Source organism: Rhincodon typus, chromosome 9, assembly GCF_021869965.1.
Source record: "Rhincodon typus isolate 14 chromosome 9, sRhiTyp1.1, whole genome shotgun sequence".
Classification (NCBI taxonomy): domain Eukaryota; kingdom Metazoa; phylum Chordata; class Chondrichthyes; order Orectolobiformes; family Rhincodontidae; genus Rhincodon; species Rhincodon typus.
This window is the reverse complement of record NC_063340.1, coordinates 88,502,778-88,522,846: the sequence shown is the minus strand read 5'-3', so window position 1 is coordinate 88,522,846 and position 20,069 is coordinate 88,502,778. Positions and strand designations below refer to the sequence as shown.

Sequence of the window (20,069 nt, the reverse complement as noted above, 5' to 3'; positions counted from 1 at the left end):
AGGCTGAATGGCTTTCTTTTGGCTTGCTGTAAATGTCTGTGAATCTATGAGCTCCTGCTGCATCACCATGCTAACCACAGTCCATCCATTTAGCACCCTCTCATACTATATAAATTGGTGTTCCCTTCCCAAGTGTGTTTTGGTTTCTTCTGTGTCAGTCCAGATGAGGGGAACACAAAAAGCTTTGAGCTAGTGTCTCTTTTACACAATGTTTAAAATCTACACAGTCCATAGCAGCAGTTCACCAAGGCCAGTATAATAGCACCCCACTTGACATCGCTGCCACATAAACAACAAGAGTGCTACAAGAGTACCATCATTTTCAAGTTGTCCCCCAAGTAAAAATCATCCTGACGTGGATGTTTCTTCCCATTTTGTTGTTTGGTTAATATTTTGGAATTTTTTTGGGTGCTAAGAAAATTGAGGAGTATGGGAAAAGTGGAGATGAGACATAAGATCACACTTAACGGTATTGAAAACTTGGGTCGGCGTGGAGGGCCATGTCAAGGGAAAGGGAAAGAAATGGGAGCAGGAGTAGGCCATTCTGTCCTTTGAGCCTTCTGCCATTCAATACAATCATAGTTGATCTGATTGTAACCTTTACTTCCCTTTCTACACTCTATACTGTTTGACTTTCATGATAGTCAAGACACTTCAACTTGGCCTTCAATAAATATTCAACGAACCTGCCAAGCAATTCGTCAGGCAAGAAAATTCCACAGGCCAATGATCCTCTGCGAGAAAAAAAATCACTTCACAAATAGAAAACCCTTCATTTTCAAACTGCCTCCAGTTCTAATCTTTCCCACAAGGGAAGCATCCTTTCAATGTCCACCATGTCAAGTTTCCTCGAGATCCTTTATGTTTCAATAAATTTGCTTCTCATGAAACAGGCCCAATCTGTCCAATCTTTACTCATTAAACAAACTGTGAATGAATTACAAAAAAATTCTTCATGCCAGGAATCAGTACAGTGGATCCTCTTTATTGTGAGTGAGATGTGTTCATAGAATCATTGATCCATACAGTGTGGAAACAGGCCATTTAGCCCATAAAGTCTACAATGACCATCCACAGAGCATCCCACCCAGGGCTGCCCCTCTACCCAATCCCTGTAACCCTGCATTTCCCATGGCTAATCCACATAGCCTGCGCATCTTTGGACTGTGGGAGGAAACCCATGCAGACATAGGGAGAATTTGCAAACTCCTTACAGACAGTTGTCCGATGGTGGAATTGAACCTGTGTCCCTGGCTATCGCCGCTGAGCCATTATGCCACCCCATATTTTTGGGTCAGTCCGCAAAAGTCGTACAAAAGTCTACCTTGCTGCTAACGCTCTGTGAAATGAGTTGAGTTCAAACAAGTCCGTAATTTGGCCAAACATCCATAACTGATGAGCAGATTATTCAAAGAAGTTGCTATGTAAAAGGGAAAGGATCAGCCCCACACCTAAGGCTATTTAATAAGTCCCACGGTGTTGGAAGTAGTGTATTAGCATGGTTATGGGATTGTCTAACTACTAGAAGACAGTGTCCCCCTATCGCCACCATTCTGCTACATCTCTCCCACCCATTTTTATCTGCAGCTCCCCCTACCCCTATATCCAGTCCTGAAGAAGGGTAATACCCAAAACATTGCCTTCTCCTTTCCTCCAAATGTTGCCTGGCTTGTGTGTTCTTCCAGACTCCTGTTTGTCTATAATAGAAGACAGATTTGGGCTAAGAGGGAGCTTTTTCAGGATGACAACCTGTATCTAGTTGAGTGCCTCAGGGATCAGTGCTGGGACCGCAATTATTTACAATATATGTTAATAACTGAGTTGAGGAAAGTGAATGTATGATTACCAAGTTTATGGATGACACAAAATTAGATGAGAAGGTAAGCAGTGAGAATAAAACAAAGAGTCTGCAGTGGGATAAAGATAAGTGAATGGGTGAGAAAAAAATCTTGTCAGATCGAACATAATGTGAAAAAGTATGAGGTTATACACTGTGGCAGGAAGAATAGAGGTGCTGCATATCATTAAAATGGGGAAAGACAGCAGAAAGCAGCAGAGGAATTTGGGAGGCCTCATGCATGAATCAAAAAAAGACAAGGTCCGAGTTCTGTTGGTAATAGGGAAGGCCATTGGAATGTTGCCAATTATTTCAAAGATATAGAGCACAGAACATGGGGAGATTTGGTTAAAACCATACAAGGCATGAATCAGATCACACCTAGAATACTATAAACAGATTTGGTCTCCCTATCTATGGAAAGATATAGTGGCTTCGGAGACAAGCCAGAGAAGGTTCAACAGGTTGATCCTGAGTACGGATGGATTTTCTGATGAAGAGAGGTTGAAGAAGCTTGGCTTGTACTCATTGGAGTTCAGAAAATTGAGAGATGACCTTATTGAAATATACCAGATTCTTAAAAGACTTTGTTTCCCCTAATGGGCATGTTGAAGGTCAGACAGCATAATCTCAGGGGAAGGGGCCACTCCATTTAAGAAGAGAGCTAAGGAACATTTTATTCTCTCAGGGGGTAGAGAATTTGTGGAATTCTTTATAGCATTCGGCTGTTGAGGCTGAGTAATTAAGTATATTCAAGGCTGAGGTCAACAGAGTTGTATTCAGTAAGGAAATCAAGGGTTATGGGGAGAAGGTGGGAAAGTGGAGTTGAGCATTATCAGATCAGCCATGATCTCACTGAATGGTGGAGCAGACTCGATTGACCAAATAGTTTATTTCTGCTTCTACATTGTATGTTCTTAAAGAAGTAGCAGGTCAGTTTTGTGAAGTTGTATTTAAGCCTGAGAAGGGAATTGACATTACAACTGAAGATGGTGGTAATAATGTTATTGTAATCCAGACGGCAAAGCTGAAGCCCCGCTGACATGGGTTTATATCTTACAATGGTAGCCTGTAGAAGTTAAATTCAGTAATCTAGAATTTAGAAACAAACGTATTTGATTCACTAATGCTGGTTAATCTGCTTCCCTTACCTCGTCTGGCCTCCATGTGACTCCAGACCCAGCCTCAACTTTAGCAAACAACTCAGTTTAAGGACAATTAACAATAGACAACAAATGGTACCATTGCCAACAATGCCGCATCCCATCAAAAGAATAACAAAAGCCTCAATTGACAAGGATAAGAATCGAACATCATTTCATGCCCATATACCTTGATTGGGTGCATTTGATTCATTCGAAGTGATACACCAAGTGAAATAGTTCCCACCTCGTCCTAACTATGTGTTGATTTATACCTTTCCTTGAAGCTGCACATGAGCTTCATCTACTTGTCCACTTGAATGGGATTAAGACAATTATAAGACAATTATAATGGTGTTAGTTTGTTACAGAGACATTGAGAATGAAGACGCTCAAAAAAAAGTTTGAGAAATAACCTTTCAGAAATGTGGTAAGGTCTAGCTCGTGAGCCGATTGTTAGAGTTTGAATGGGGGTAACTGGTTCATAAGTTACTTTTGAGATAGCTTTAGGAAATATTAAATTACAAAGAGGGTTTTCTTCCATTAAGTATTAATTCCGTAGACAAAACTTTGATGAAATCAGTGCATTTGTGCACAGACATATTCACTTACAGTCAAAAAACCAAAGAATTTCAGATGGAAACAAAAGCAGAAATTGCTGGAAAGGCTCAGCAGGTCTTTGGAGAGAAAGCAGAATTAATGTTTCAGGTCCAGCGACCCTTTTTCAGAAAGGGCCCAAAATGTTAACTCTGCTTTCTCTCCAAAGATACTGTCAGACCTGTTGAGTTTTTCCAGGAATTTCTGCTTAAGTTTCTGATGTCCAGCATCACAGTTTGTTTGGATTATTTTTGTTTGGAATTAAGAGTCTAATGATGACCATAAAACCACTGTTAGTAAAAACTCAACTGGTTCACATATGCCCTTTAGGGATGGAAACTGCCATCCTTACCATGTGTGGCCACAGCAATGTGGTTGACCCATAACTGCCCTCTGGGTGATTAGGGATGGATAGTAGCCTAGCCAGTGATGCCCATATGCTGTAAATGAATTAAAAAGAAATCTTGCACTTTTCAGATTGTAAACTTTTTCAATTCCAAGGTCAAAGGAAGACATATTTTTCCGTGTTGGTTTATATGTGAATAGTGACATCAGTTTTGGCCCAAGCTGGTGAAGAAGCATTCCTAAAGATGTCTGCTGCGTCAAGCATCCTTACTAGGCTCAGATGGAAGTCTTGCTTAAAGAAATGTGCAAACATCCAAGTGTCCTATCCATTTGTGCAAACACCCTTTTCCCTATCTGCAACAGGGTGTGAGGATCTAGCAGTGTCCAGGTCAGTCACCTCAGGACCCACAACAAGAGTGGAAGAAAATCATCTTTGATCCCGAGGGACTGCCTTAGAAGAAGGTTCAACACAAGAACTGAAAGAAATGTCTGTGTATTCAGTGACAACATTTACTGAGCTTCACTGTTGAATGTGTTTAATATGACGCAGTTGCTTCATGCTGGAAAAAACCCTGAATAAGAAGAAAACAAGATGATAATAAGATAAACTTGGGTCACATGGAATTCAGGGTGAGCTTGCCAATTGGATATAAAATTGGCTTAACAGTAGGAGACAGCGATGAGGGTGAAGGTTTTTTTTTTGGACTGAAGGCCTGTGACCAACTGTATTCCACTGGGATCGGTTCTGGGTTCACTTTTGTTTGTCATGTATATAAACGATTTAGATGAGAATACAGAAAGCATGATTAGTAAGTCTGTGGATGACACCAAGGTTGGTGGTACAGTGGATAGTGAAGAAGGTATCTAAGAGTACAAAGGGATCTTGACCAACTGGGCCAGTGGGCCAAAGAATGGCAGATGGAGTTCAATTCAGATAAATATTTTGGTAAAACAAACAATGGCAAAATTTATACTATTAAAACTATGGCCTTGGGTGGTGTTGTAGATCAGAGAGACCCAAGGGGTTCAGGTACATAATTTTTGAAAGTTTGCATAGAGTAGTTAAGAAGCCGTTTAGTATGCTTGCCTTCATTGCCTTTGAGTACAGAAGTTGGGACATTATGTTGAGGTTGCTACAGGACATTGGTGAAGCCTCTTCTGAATTACTGTGTCTATTTCTGGTCTCCCTGTTATAGAAAGGATATTATTAAGCTGGAAAGTGTTCAGAAGAGATATACCAGGATGTTGCCGGGCATAGAATGTTTGAGTTATAAGGAGAGGCTGGATAGACTGGGACTTCTTTCACTAGAGCATAGGAGGTTGAGAGGTGACTTTATGGAGGTTTATAAAGTCATGAGGGGTGTAGATAAAGTGAATGGCAGATGTCTTTTCCCTAGTGTGTGGGATTTCAAGTCTAAGGGGCATATTTTTAAGGTGAGAGGAGAACGATTTAAGAAAGACATGAGGGGCAATTTTTTTGCACAGGGAGTGGTTTGTGTGTAGAATGAACTTCCAAGAGGATATGGTGGATGCAGGTATAGTCACAACGTTTAAAAAACATTTAGATAAGTACATGAATAAGAAATGTTTTGACGGATATGGGCCAAGTGCAGACAGGTGAGACTAGTTTAGTTTGGGGTTATAGTCGGCATGGACTGGTTGGTCTGAAAGGTCTGTTTCCATGCTGTATGAGTCTATGATTCTATGACTCTAAGTTCAACAGTTACATTCCTGGACTATTCATGAGTGTGAGTTATTATTTGCCATCATAATTTGAAAGCATTTATTACCTATTCCCAATTGCCTTTGAGATGGTGTGGTGAGACATCTTCTTGAACAGCAGCAATCCAACAGTGAAGATGCTCCTACTGAGCTGTTAAGGAAGGAATTCCAAAACTCTAATCTAGGCTAATTTAGAACATAGAACAGTACAGCACAGCACAGGCTCAGCTCCTTCTGCTTGCCATGTCTGTGCCAACCATGATGCTATTTCTAAACTAATCCTATCTGCCTGCACATAGTCCAGAACCCTCTATATTCTGTCTGCTTATGTGTCGGTCTAAATGCCTCTTAAACTTTGCTAGCCTATCTGCTTCTATCGCCTCCCCTGGCAGTGCTTTCTAGGCACCCATACCCTCTGAGTAAAAAAACTTGCCTCACGCATCTCCTTTAGATTTTCCCCCCTCACGTTAAATCTATCACCCGAGTATTTGAAATTCTACCATGGGATAAAGACTCTGACTATTCACCTTATTCAGGCACAAAGCCCTGATCAATGTAGGCAAGCATGCTGCATGCCTTCTTTATCATCTTATCCACTTGTTTTGTTACTTTCAGGGAGTTATGGCTTGTACCTCAAGATCCCTCTGTATATCAATGGTCCTAAGGATCCTACTATTTACTGTATATTTTCCACTTCTATTTGACCTCCCAAAATGTATCACCTCGCACTTGTCCAATTAAACTCCATCTGTGATTTCTTTGCCCAATTTTCCAACTGATCTACATCCTGCTATATTCTTGGACAGCCTTCCTCACTATCCCACCAATTTTTATGCCATTTGCAGACTTACTTATCAGGCCACCTACACTTTTATCCAAAGCATTTATATATACTACAAACAACAGAGGTCTCAGCACTGATCCTTGTGAAACACCACTGGTCACAGATCTCCAAACAGAAAACAGCTTTCCACAATTATCCTCTGTCTTTGATGACCAAGGCAATGTTATATCCAACTTACCAACTCACCATGGATCCCATGTGACTTAAATTTCTGGAACAGCCTACAGTGAGGGACCTTGTCAAATACTTTTGTCCATGATGACAACATCCACTGCCTTACCCTCATCAATCACCTTTGTTACTTCTTCAAAATACTCAATCAAACTTATGAGACAAGATCTCCTCGCACAAATCTATTGCTGATTATCTCTACTGAGTCCATTCTTTTCTAAACATGAGTAAATCCCATCCCTAAGAATCTTCTCCAATAATTTGCCTACTATTAATACAAGGCTCACCAGCCTATAATTTCCTGGATTATCCCAATTGCCCTTTTTAAACAAAGGAACAACAATGGCTATTCTCCAGTCTTCTGGGACCTCACCAGTTGGTAAAGATACTAAGATCTCTGTCAAGGTCCCAGCAATCTTCAGCAGAGACTAATCGAATGAGAGTGGGGGTGCAAACAGGTGGAGACATGAGAAAAGAAGGGGGAAACTGACATGAATGGTGGGGTACAGTGTGGAGAAAGAATAAAGACTGGGAGAAGATTCGAGACCTAAAATCTTCACCAATGAGTTGACCAGTCAACTTCACCGCACCACAGGAAGTAACTGAGGTTTGAGACCCAATATCTGTCTGGCCTTGGGCCTACCCATTCAGGCTTGAAGATTGTTTCTTGGGCTAGTTTTCAGGTCTTGTATGTAAGGCATTGTACAAACAAACATTGTATTCCAGGTACTTTTTTTCTAACCTCGTGACTGGTATTGTTATATAAGGTATCAACTATCAATCAGATGATGGATGACATCACAAGAAGTGACATCTGGTCACATGACATTGAGTGCGTCAAATTACTTGCTCCCTGTTCTGTGCATGCATAATTCAATGAATGTTTATGAAGACTGCTTTATGTCTTAAGTTCACTTACAACGGGTTATGAGTTTTTTTTTAAGAAGGAGTTTAATCCAGGTTAGAAACTTTCAAGTACAGTGAATTGCTATCAGTATATGTGTAGAAACGTGGCAGCCATTTTGTAGGCATCAAGGTCTCACAGCTATACATGAATCATGAGGTCATCTGGTTTCTGACAGATTGAGTGAGGAAGGTACACTTGATGAGAACACCACAGGGAAATTTCCTGCTGCTTTTCAAATGTTGGGATAGTTTACATCCACTTCAACACAGAGCACCTAGCCTGGCTTACCATTTCAGATGTCACTTTGGCAGCATTAAAATACCCCAGTACAGTGCGGACCTCAATTGACGGCAGCAAGTAAATCTATAGCCTTTAGACTGAAAGCAATGGCTGCTTTCAACTCAGCCAAATAATTGGTGAGGAAACCTGCAGTGAGTAGACCTATGTAACCAGGACTAGTAACCCTGGTCCCTGAGCCAACTTCTAACACACAACCTGTACTATAACACTTGTGACAGTAGAGAATAGAACAATCATTTCTCTCTGGTGCTGAACAAATTGCTGTATACACCCTGTTTCCTGTTGATATAATGCTGCCTTGTAGTCTTGCCACTAAACCTTGATCCCTACACATAGTTTCCTGCCATGTTGCTACATTTCACTGCCCGTGTGATTTTGTTGCAATCATATTTTAGAGAGGGCTCATTCCATATTTTGAACTCTGAGATGTATCTGGGATGACGGAGACAGGGAGGCGGGGTAGGGGTAGCCAATTTTCCTCCCATCAGGGCTCCGACAATCAGCTTCAGAACTGACCTTGATTGCGAAAGGAAAACAAAGACTTTCATTCCTATAACAGCAGGATATCCGAGACAGCGCATGTTTTCAGTATTTGTACAAGGTTGTCATTGACTGCCAAGTTTCCTGCACTGCAAAACTGTGTGGCATGGCAATATCCCACAAGTAACAATGTCACAGTTGTGACCAGATTATTAGTCTTAATGATAGTTATCAGTTGCAGGATCAATATTGGGCCAGGTCTTTCACCAATAAAGAGCTATACCATCTGTTTTACTGGTACAGGAGGGTTAGTAAGGGGATGGCCTGCAAATCTCTTCTAAATAGATCCACAGTATCTTTACATTCAACTTGCTCTATTGCCTCATTTGGAAAGACATTACCTTGAAATGTGCAGCATCCCACTGACCATCAATATCGCGGCACTACCTAGGTATTAATTTTCCGATAGTGCAGCACTCCCTCAGCGCTAACTCACTGACATTGCAGCGCTCCCACGATATTGACCCTCCGACAGTGCGGCGCTCCCTCAGTACTGGCCCTTCCACAGTGCGGCGCTCCCTCAGTACTGACCCTCCAGACTTTTCTGCACTTTTCAGTACTGACCCTCTAACAGTGAATAATTACTTCAGTACTGATGCTTTGACAGTGCAGAACTCCCTCAAAACTGACTTTCAAACACTGCTGCATTCCCTCAATACCAATCCAATGACAGTGCAGCATTCCTGCAGTTGCTCAGTGCTGAGCAATGACAATGCAGCGCTCCATCAGTACTGCCCCTTTGACATTGCAGTTCTCCTTCCAGGCTGCTGACTGCGTACCACTGAGAAAAAAGGAACATATGAGTTGTTGACCAATTAGCCTTTCAAGCATGTTTTGCCATTCTTGATCATAGCAAATCATCTACCTGAACACCATTTCCCCTCCTATCCATATATCTTATGATGTAATTAGTATTGCAAAATCTACTGATTTCTGCCTTGAATATACTCAACGGTGGTGAGTCCAAACTTTCCTGGATACAACATCTGGAAGATTCCACTCTGTCTGGGTGAAGAAATTCCTTCTTATCTCAGTCCGAAATGGCTTGCCTCTTATTCTGAGATTGCGTCCCCTGATTGTGGATACCCCACTTAGATAAATGCAGATAAGTCACATGGACCAGATAAACGACATCCCAGAGTTCTGAAGCAGATAGCTGAGGAGATTGTAGAGGCATCTTTCAGGAATTACTGGACTCCAGGGGGTCCCAAAGGACTGGAAAATGGAAAATACAACACTCCTGCTTCAGAAGGAAGGGAGACAGAAGACAGGAAACTACAGGATGGTTAGCCTGGCTTCAGTTGTTAGTAAAATTTTAGAGCCCATTGTAAAGGATGAGATTGCGAAGTAGTTGGAAGTGCATTGAAAAATAGGGCTGAGTCAGCACAGCTTCATCAAGGGGAGGTCATGCCTGACAATCTGTTAGAATTCTTTGACGAGGTAACGAGCAAGTTAGACAAAGGAGAGCTAGTGGATCTTTTCGGATTTCTAAAAGGCCTTTGACATGGTGCTGCACAGGAGGCTGTTAAATAAGATAAGAGCCCATGGTGTTAGGGGTAAGGCACTGGCATGGATAGAAGATTGGCTGATTGGCAGAAGGTAGAGAGCAGGGATATAGGGGTCTTTTTCAGGAAGGCAGCCAGTGACTAGTAGAGTTCTGCAGGGGTCCGTATTGGGACCACAAATATTCACATTATACATTAACAATCTGGACAAAGGAACTGTGGACATTGTTGCTACATTTTCAGATGACACAAAGATAGGTGGAGGGAGAGATAATGTTGTGGAAGCAGTGAGGATGCAGAAGAACTTGGACAGGCTAGGAGAGTGGGCAAAGAAGTGGCAAATGGAATACAATGTGGGCAAATGTGAAATAGAGGCATAGACTATTTCCTAAATGGGAAGGGCATCAGAAAACTGGAACACAAAGAACTTGCGAATCCTAGATCAGGGTTCTCTTAAGGTTAACATGCAAGTTCAGATGATGGTTCGGAAGGCAAATACAATGTTGCCATTCATTTCAAGAAGGCTAGAATACAAGGGCAGAGATGTACTGCTGAGGCTGCGTAAGGCTCTGGTCAGACCACATTTGAATATTGTGATCAGTTTTGGGCCCTGTATCGAATGAATGATTTTCTGGCATTGGAGGGGATACAGAGAAGATTTACAAGAATTATTGGGGGGATGAAGAGCTTGTTATATGAGGAATGGTTCAGGATTCCGAGTCTGTACTCTGGAATTTAGAAGGATGCAGGGAGACTTTATTGAAACTTGCAACCTACTGAGAGGCATGGATTGACTGGACGTGAAGACATTGTTTCCACCAATAGGAGAGACTAGGTCCTGAGGCACAGCCTTAGAGTGAAGGAAAGACTCTTTAGAACTGACCTGGGGAGGAATTTCTTCAGCCAGAAATGGTGACGCTGTAGAACTTATTGCCGAAGAAGGTTGTGGAGACTGAGTATATATAAGACATAGATAGATAGGTTTTTGATTGGTAAGCAAGTCCAGAGTTAGGGGCGTAAAGCAAAAGAATGGATTTGAGAAACATATTAGCCATGATTGAATGGCAGAGCAGACTTAATGGGCCAAATGTCTGAATGGCCTAATTCTGCTCCTATGCCTTTTGGTATTATGGACTTATGGTCTGACTTATCTACACTAATTCCACTTTCCATGGCCCATGGCCTTGAATGTTATGGCATTTTAAAAGTTCATCCATGTGTTTTTTAATGGTTAGGTTTCCTGCCTCTACTACCCCTTCACCTCCTCCTGTCCCCAGGCAGTGCATTCCAGACCCTCAACACCCTCTAGGTGAAAAAAACCTTAACTCAAATTCCCTCCAAACCTTCTGTCCTTGAATTTATATTGCCCCCTTGTTATTAACCCTTCAGCTAAGGGGAACAGCTGCTTCCTACCCACTCTGTCTATGTCCCTCATAATCTTAAACACCTCCATCAGGCTCCTTAGCTTTCTCTGTGCAAAAGAAATAATCCAACTTCTCTTTATAGCTAAGATTCTCCAACCCAGTCAACATCCTGGTGAATAAAACAGACAGCTCCAGAAGTTAGAGATTCGAATCAAACAAAAAGAAATTTGCTGGAGAAACTCAACAGGTCTGTGTTAGAGAAACAGAGTTAATGTTTCAAATGCAGTGTCCCTTCTTCAGAAACATTAACTCTGCTTTCTCACCACAGATGTTGCCAGACCTGTTTAGTTTCCCCAACATCCAGGTGAATGCTGATTTTATCCAATCAGATAATTATTTTTTAGATGTTCAGTTATCACATCCTTTATAATAGATTCCAGTATTTTCTCTACTGCTGACATCAGCCTAAAAGGTCTGTCGTTCTTTTTTCGTCTCTCTTTCCTTTCTGAAATAGTGGGGTTAAATTTTTAACCTTCCCATCTACAGGCAGTTTTTCCCAAATATATATAATTTTGAAAGATGGCCACCAATGCATCTAATGCTGCCTCCTTCAACATTCTGAAATTTAGATCATTGAGACCTGGGTATTTGTCAACTTTCGTTCCCATTCTTTCCCCTTACACCAATTTTTTTACTAACTTATTTCAGTTCCCGTTCTCACCAGTGTAGCGATTTGAATGAGGTCAGCCAGCTGGACCTCCTAGAATATGAGTTCCCTGATTGGGACTGTTAGTTGGTCCTGATTGGTCCAATCAGGGAGCCCTGGCTGACAGATTAAAAAGGGCAGTGTCAGAGAGGCTGACACTCTGGTAGTTTACTCTGAATGAGACAGTACTAGCATCAAGGATGGTTCACGTGTAAATAAAGGGTGACTTGACGATGAATACAGGCCTCTGTGAAGTTATTTAAACAGTCTCTTGTATCTCTAATTCTGGGAGATTTCTTTATATTCCTCTGCGGAGACAGACACAAAGTCATTATTTTGTCCGCTCCACACTCCCCTCCAGCTCCACCACACCCAGCACTTTTCCCTGCAACCGCAGGAAGTGCTACACCTGCCCCCATACCTCCTCCCTCACCCCCATCCCAGGCCCCAAGAAGACTTTCCACATCAAGCAGATGTTCACCTGCACATCTGCCAATGTGGTATACTGCATCCGCTGTACCCGGTGTGGCTTCCTCTACATCGGGGAAACCAAGCGGAGACTCGGGGACCGCTTTGCAGAACACCTATGCTCGGTTCGCAACAAACAACTGCACCTCCCAGTCGCGAACCATTTCAACTCCCCCTCCCATTCCTCAGACGACATGTCCATCCTGGGCCTCCTGCAGTGCCACAACGATGCCACCCGAAGGTTGCAGGAACAGCAACTCATATTCCGCTTGGGAACCCTGCAGCCCAATGGTATCAATGTGGATTTCACAAGTTTCAAAATCTCCCCTCCCCCTACCGCATCCCAAAACCAGTCCAGCTCGTCCCTGCCTCCCTAACCTGTTCTTCCTCCCACCTATCCCCTCCTCCCACCTCAAGCCGCACCTCCATCTCCTACCGACCAACCTCATCCCGCCCCCTTGACCTGTCCGTCCTCCCTGGACTGACCTGTCCCCTTCCTAACTCCCTACCTACACTCACCTTTACTGGCTCCATCCCCGCCTCTTCGACCTGTTTGTTTCCTCTCCACCTATCCTCTCCTCTATCCCTCTTCTATCCGCCTCCCACTCTCTCCCTATTTATTTCAAAACCCCCTTGCCCTCCCCCTTTTCTGATGAAGGGTCTAGGCCCGAAACGTCAGCCTCTCTGCTCCTATGATGCTGCTTGGCCTGCTGTGTTCATCCAGCCCTGCACCTTGTTGTCTCGGATTCTCCAGCATCTGCAGTTCCTACTATCTCTGAGTCATTATTTGGCTACTCTGCCACTCCCTTGGTTCTGTCCGAGTGTTAGGTTGAGTCATGTGCTCAAATGTCTGGAGGCAGACACTAAGACGGTCCTTGTCCCAAAAATCCTCTGGATTAAAAACAACTATTTTTTTCCCTGTTGGCAAACGAATGTGAGGAATGTGTCACAGAGTTAGCACTGCCTGTTTCATTTTGTTTAGGAGGGAGGAGTCCTTGTTTGAGCTATAATAATTTGAGATGATGCATTTTTGTGGCCTGTAAAAACAAAATAAATTCCAATTACAATTCTGTGATGGGAGAATATATTCTTGATGCAAATTTGACAGATGATCATCTGTGAGCTGTAGCATAAAGGGTCTGTCCCTTTTAAGAAATGTTATTAAATGTTAAATGATTGAGGCTGGTGGGAGAACAGTTCTGGGTAGACTTTTCCATCACACCTCCTAGGACAGGCGCAAGAAGGTGTAAAAACAGGCGGTTTTGAGGTGCAACTCTTCATTGAGTCATAGAGTCAAACATCATAGAAACAAGCCCTTTGGCCCACCATGTCTATGTCAACCAGCAAACACCAAATTACATGAATCCCATTTAGCCGCAACTGATTCACAGCCTACTATGCCCTGGCACTTAAAATACTTATGCAAATGTTTCTTTAATGTTGTGAGAGTACCTCCGTCCACCACTCTCTCAGGTAGCACATTCCACATTTCTATCGCCCTTTGGATGAAACCATTTTCCTCAGAACTCGTATAAACCACATATTCCTCATCTGGTCCTCTTGTGCCCTCTGGTCTTAGACACGTCAGCCATGGGGAAAAGATTCTCATGTTTTACCCAATCTATGCATCTCATCATTTTGTATACCTCAATCAGATCCACCATCAGCTTCATCTGCTCCAAGGAAAACAAACCCAGCCTATCCATTCTCTCCTCATACATGAGTCTTTTTATCCCAGGCAGCATCCTGGTGAGAGATAGTAGGAACTGCAGATGCTGGAGAACCTGAGATACCAAGGTGTAGAGCTGGATGAACACAGCAGGCCAAGCAGCATCAGAGGAGCAGGAAGGCTGACGTTTCGGGCCTAGACACTTCTTCAGAAATGGGGGAGGGGAAGGGGGTTCTGAAATAAATAGGGAGAGAGGGGGAGGCAGATAGAAGATGGATAGAGGAGAAGATAGGTGGAGAGGAGACAGACAGGTCAAAGAGGCGGGCATAGAGCCAGTAAAGGTGAGTGTAGGTGGAGAGTTAGGGAGGAGATAGGTCAGTCCAGGGAGGACGGACAGGTCAAGGGGGTGGGATGAGGTTAGTAGGTAGGAGATGGGGGTGGGGCTTGAGATGGGAGGAGGGGATAGGTGGGAGGAAGGACAGGTTAGGGAGGCGGGGACAAGCTGGGCTGGTTTTGGGATGCGGTTGGGGGAGGGGAGATTTTGAAGCTTGTGAAGTCCACATTGATACCATTGTTCATTCAGCTCTACACCTTGGTATCTCAGCATCCTGCTGAATTTTCTTTGCATCCTCTCCAATGCAATCACGTCCTTCTAATGGTGTGATGACCAGAACCACACATGATACTCCACCTGTGGTCTAACTAATGTTTTATAAAGTCATAACAAGACTTTCTTGTTCCTGGATTCTACACCCAAGCTTATGAAGGCAGTCATCCTGTATGCCTTATTCACAACCATCTGTTTACCTGTGCTGGCACCTTCAGAGATCTATGGACTTGTACACCAAGATCCAAATATTCCTCAGAACTCCCTCAGGACCTACCATTCGTTGTATTTGTCCTTCCCCTGTTAGACTTTTAATAAATACACCTATCTTGCTGCCATTGGAATTGTATCTGTCCCTTCAATGGGTCAGTTGAGGTCTTGAGCCCCTAAGTAGTCAAGGACAACCTCCAGCTTTAGTATTATTTCACTAGCAGTCACCGTGCAAAGCAATAAGATGAACTCTAATGACTTGGTTGTGGTTTGGCAATTGGTCCCTACTCTTCAGGTTCCTGTGCCAAATGGATGTGCCCTCAGGACTTGGTTGTCCCACCTGCTCAGTGGTATGCACTCGACACTGCCCTCCCAATTGCAGCAAACTTCAACCCTCCCACTGGGACCTGTCTGTCTCACTCAAATGAAACCCCTTCCACTTAGACCTAGGTATATAACTCCAGCGATGAAGCTGTATTGAGTCAAACGGCACAGAAGAGGACCTTCAGCCCATTGAGTCTGTGCTGACCTATCTACATGAATCCCATTTGCTAACACTTGGCCCATAGCCTTGAATGTTATGACATTTCATGTGCTCATTTAAGTTTTTTTTTAAAGTTTGTGACATTTCTTGCCTCAACAGTCCTCCCTGTCTGTGCGTCCATCACCCTCTTGGTGAACAAAACCTTTCCTCAAATTCCTCTAAATGTCCTGTCCTTAAATGTATGAAGTAATGCCCCCTTGTTTTTGACTCTTCAATTCAGGGGAACAGCTGCTTCCTGTCCAAGGGTACCTAATGGCTCTGCTGGAAAACTGAAGGTCTGCTAGCTATCTGATTGACCTGCAACTTTCCTAGAGGTGGGACTTCCTGTAGGATGGGCAGAAGTCCCAATCTGAGCCTAATGAGAAAATGACGACTGTTAAATCAGCTCAGGGATTTGTGGCTTTGCAGTGACATTCTCAAGACCCAACTTAGCAGCTTTTGGGCAGGACCATTGTTTCAAATAGAAAGAATGAAGCTGTAGAGTGGGCTTTTGAGTCAAATTGAAAAGAACAGTCAAACATTTGCTATCTGAATCTAAAAGTGGAGTTTAAATGAAAGTGGGATTTAGCAGCCTGTTGTGTTTTGGTTCCAAATCCAGCTTAGATGCAAAAGCTAAAGGATAAAGTTTTCCCTTTCCAGGAATGTTTTCTTGCTGCATGACATAAGAAGTGCATGATAAGTTTTTAAATCATTTATTGCTCAGAAGACCAAGAATTTCAATTCGGAGAACGTAACAGGAATGGGAAGGAAAGCCAAAGTCATGAGTGACAGATTCCAAGGCATAGAGACTGAGGGAAAAACATGGAGATATGCAAAAAAGTTTTGGAACACAGAATACTTGAGAGAAGAAAAGCAAATTTCTGACCTGGGAGATACTTGTGCATGAAACACAGAAAGCTAGCACATAGGTGCAGCAGGTAATCAGGAAGGCTCATGGAATGTTTACCCTTATTTCAAGGCGGTTGGAGTAAAAGAGTAGGGAACTCTGACTTCAACTGTACAAGCTGCTGGTGAGACCACATCTGGAGTACTGTGAGCAGTTTTGGTCCCCCTTATTTAATGAAGTATTATTTCATTGGAGGCAGTTCAGAGAAGGCTCACTAGGATGATTCCCGGTTTGGAGGATTGTCTTATGAGCAAAAGTGATCTCATTGAAACATTTAAGATTCTTAAATGATTTGACAGGGTGAATACTGTGTGGATGTTTCCCCTCAAGGGAGAGTCTAGGAGAAAAGAGCATAGTCTCAGAATATAAAGGGGTAAGACTGAGATGAGGAAGAATTTCTTCTCTCAGACGATTTGTGAATCTATTGGCATTGAGAGCTGTGGAGGCAGAATACTGTGTTTATTAAAAGCTGAGATAGATAAATTCTTGATCAATATGGAAATCAAAGAATAGAGGGAAAGAACAGAAAAGCAGACATGAAGAATGTTGAATTAACCATGATCCCATTGAATGTCAGAGCAGGGTTGAGGGGCTGAACTCTCTGCTCCAATTTCTTCTGGTCTTCTGTCTAACTGCTCGATGGTCAGAGTCCACTCTAAGTGATTAACCATCTCTTCAACTTTTCACTACGCAACATAAGTGAGAGACAGGCAAAAACAAAAACAACGGCTAGAGAAGAACAAAGAGAAAAAACATAGAATGTGCGAGATAGAGTGTGGGAGACAGTAGAATGAATGGAAAGGAGCAGTGTGACCAATAGCTGAAAAGTGTGAAATTGAAGTGAATTAGAACAGAGCAAGCATAGGGTATTGAACTGAGAGAAAGAGAGAGAGAGAGAGAGTAACCAAGAGAGTACTATGGTGTACAATTTAAAAGGAAGAGACAAAGTTGTAGAGTAACAGAGAACATATGTGAGAAATAGAGGGAGAACAGGGGAATTAGAGGAATAAAGAAATCTAGATGAACATATGAAAGACATAAACCAAATGGAGGAGGAGAAACTCTCACACAGTGTGAGGTGGGGAAAAGAGTTAGGAAGGAAAAATCGAGACTGAGCTGCAGAGCTTCTCAAGTCTGCTGATATTCTTAAATTAACACTTTGCAACAGGACAATACTCAGTTCCAATACCAGCAGATAATTCGTGTGCAACTTACCAAAGAAGCTGTCAGGTAACAAGTAAGTTATTGAATAATTTGCAGTCCTATTGACATCCATGATCGGTTCAGCAGAGCCAGTGAAGTCCAGACACTCCGAGCTCTCAGCTCAACAGGCGAAATGAAAGAAGTCACCTCTCAGTGATGAGAAAGAAGTTTTCCTTTTTTGTTCAAAAACAAAATTGGACTGTTTGTTGGAATGGAAACTTTGCTGCAGTGGTCTTCCTGCTTTTGTACTGAAATTAGTAACTGCCCACCTTATCAGTGTTAAACACTGTGTTGAGAGAATGTGGCCATTTCCTTGGTATCATTTCCTCTAATAGAAATTATTGCACTTATAGACACAAGGGAAGGGCTGAAATGTGGAAGATACAGCAGTCAAATATCTTTCTCGGCACATATTGAAAAAAATAAACGTTAGGGCACTTGTTTGCTCTGGGCGGGTACCGTAAATGTCCATTATTATTCTGCTTTTGAATGAATCTATTAATACCAAATAACTGCTTGAGTGAGGTACTGGAAAATGACCTCTACCTATACCAGGGAACAGCCTTCGGGACAGGAGCAGTGTTTTCAAAACAGAATAGCAGGAACTGAAAGCATAAAAAAATTTCTGCTTTGGAACCCTGGAAATCTTCCAACCCTGTGATTGGATTTTTAGGTTCTGCAGAATTTTACCAAGGTTGCAGAGTTAGTGGGAATGAACTGGAGAATGAGACTAATGGTATCATCTCTTTCAAAGGGCTGGCATGGTTAGAATGGGTTGAAAGGCCTGCTTCTTATATGAATCTGTGAATGGATATTTTTTGGGTTGGAGGAAGATTTGTAGTGGAATTCATCAGGGCTGTGTACTAGGATCTTGCTTTTCCTAATCTATACATTAATAATATGGAATTTGGTGTGCAGGAGACAATTTTAAAGCTTTCCCATGACACTAAACTTAGAAGAATTATAAATTGTAAGATGGACAGTGTGGAACTCCAAAAGAACATTGACAAGTTGGTTTACTGGGCAGATAGGTGGCAGATAACTTTGAATGAAGAGAAATGTGAGATGACGTGCTTTGTTCAGAAGAGCATTGAAATAATCTAAAATAAAGGTTACAATTCTAAAGGATTATGGGGACAGAGTAACCTGGGTGTGTATGTGCACAGGTCATTGAAGATGACAGGACAGGTGGAGACAACAGTTAACAAAACATACAATAAGACCATAAGACTGTCAGAAATATACACAGGAGTAGGCCATTCAGCCAATCGAGCCTGTTCAATAGGATCATAGCTGATACAACAATCCTCAGGCATACTTTCCTGTTTTATCCTTGTAACCCATGGTTCCCCAACTGATCAAGAATCAAACTCAGCTTTGCATAGATGCAAGGTCTCTGCCCCCACTCTGTGGCAGGGACTTCCAATGACTCTCAACCATCAGAGAGAAGAAATTCCTGTACATGTTCTTGGCTTATTAATAGGGGCATAGAGTACAAGAGCAAGGAGGTGATATTGAACTTGTACAAGACATTTGTTAGACCACAGCTGTGTTACTTTGGATGGTTCTGCATGCCACACTATCGGGAAGGCATGAATTCATTGTACTGTGTGCAGAAGCAATGTATAAGAATGGCTTGACAATGAAAAAAACTTATGAGGCTGGATTAAAGATGTTGGGATTGTTGTCTCAGAGATAAGAACACAAGGACAGGAGATCTGATAGGGGTTTTCAACAACATGAGTGGCTGGATGGAGTAGATAGGGAGAAGCTGTTCCTACTCATAGAAGTAAAAAGATTGAAAGGGCATAGATTTAGAGTGCAGTGCAAAGGATGCGAGGGTGAAGTGAGGAAAAATCTTTTTCACACAGCAAGCCGTTCCCATCTGGAATGCACAACCTGGAAATGTGGTAGAAGCAGGTTCAACTGAGGTTTTCAACAGGGATATTGGATGGTTATTTGGATAGAAAAGGCGTGCAGGGATATGGAGAAAAGGTGGGAGATTGGTACTGCTTAAAAGAACAGGAGCAGGCACCATGGGCTGCATGACCTCCTCCTTCTGTGCCAGAACAATTCTGTGATGTTGTAAGATGTGGTCTCACCAAATGCACATATAACAGCAGTAAGACATCCCCAGTCAGGTTAGATACCGAGAATCACTTTCCTCTGATGTGATCATCTGGAACGCAAGGCACAATCTTAAAACGAAAACTAAAATCTTAAAGTTAAAGCTAAATTTCAAAATTAAGGTGAGAAATGGAACCAGGAATCATTGGGTGTTCACTAGAATACTGAAGATTGAGGTTGGTAAATTTTAGTTGTGTATGGATACCAGAGGAGACAATGCATGTAGGTGGGTTCTGAGGAAGGGTCACCAGACCTGAAACGTTAACTCTGATTTTTGACTCTGCCAGACCTGCTATGTTTTTCCAGAAACTTCGGTTTTTGTTGCATGTTTGTGAGGTTGGGGTAAAAAAATTGATTAAATTAAACATTGCTGAA

General features: G+C 42.4%; 1 protein-coding gene across 1 annotated transcript in view; it reads right to left on the bottom strand.

Annotated features, from left to right (window-relative positions):
- Positions 1 to 17,765, bottom strand: part of myct1a (myc target 1a) — a 29,842-nt gene extending 12,077 nt beyond the window's left edge. The window contains exon 1 of the mRNA XM_020509763.2: positions 17,580 to 17,765. Coding sequence (XP_020365352.1) covers positions 17,580 to 17,640 — 61 coding nt within the window. The 5' untranslated portion in view covers positions 17,641 to 17,765. The remainder of the gene's footprint in view (positions 1 to 17,579) is intronic.
- Positions 17,766 to 20,069: the final 2,304 nt, after the last annotated feature.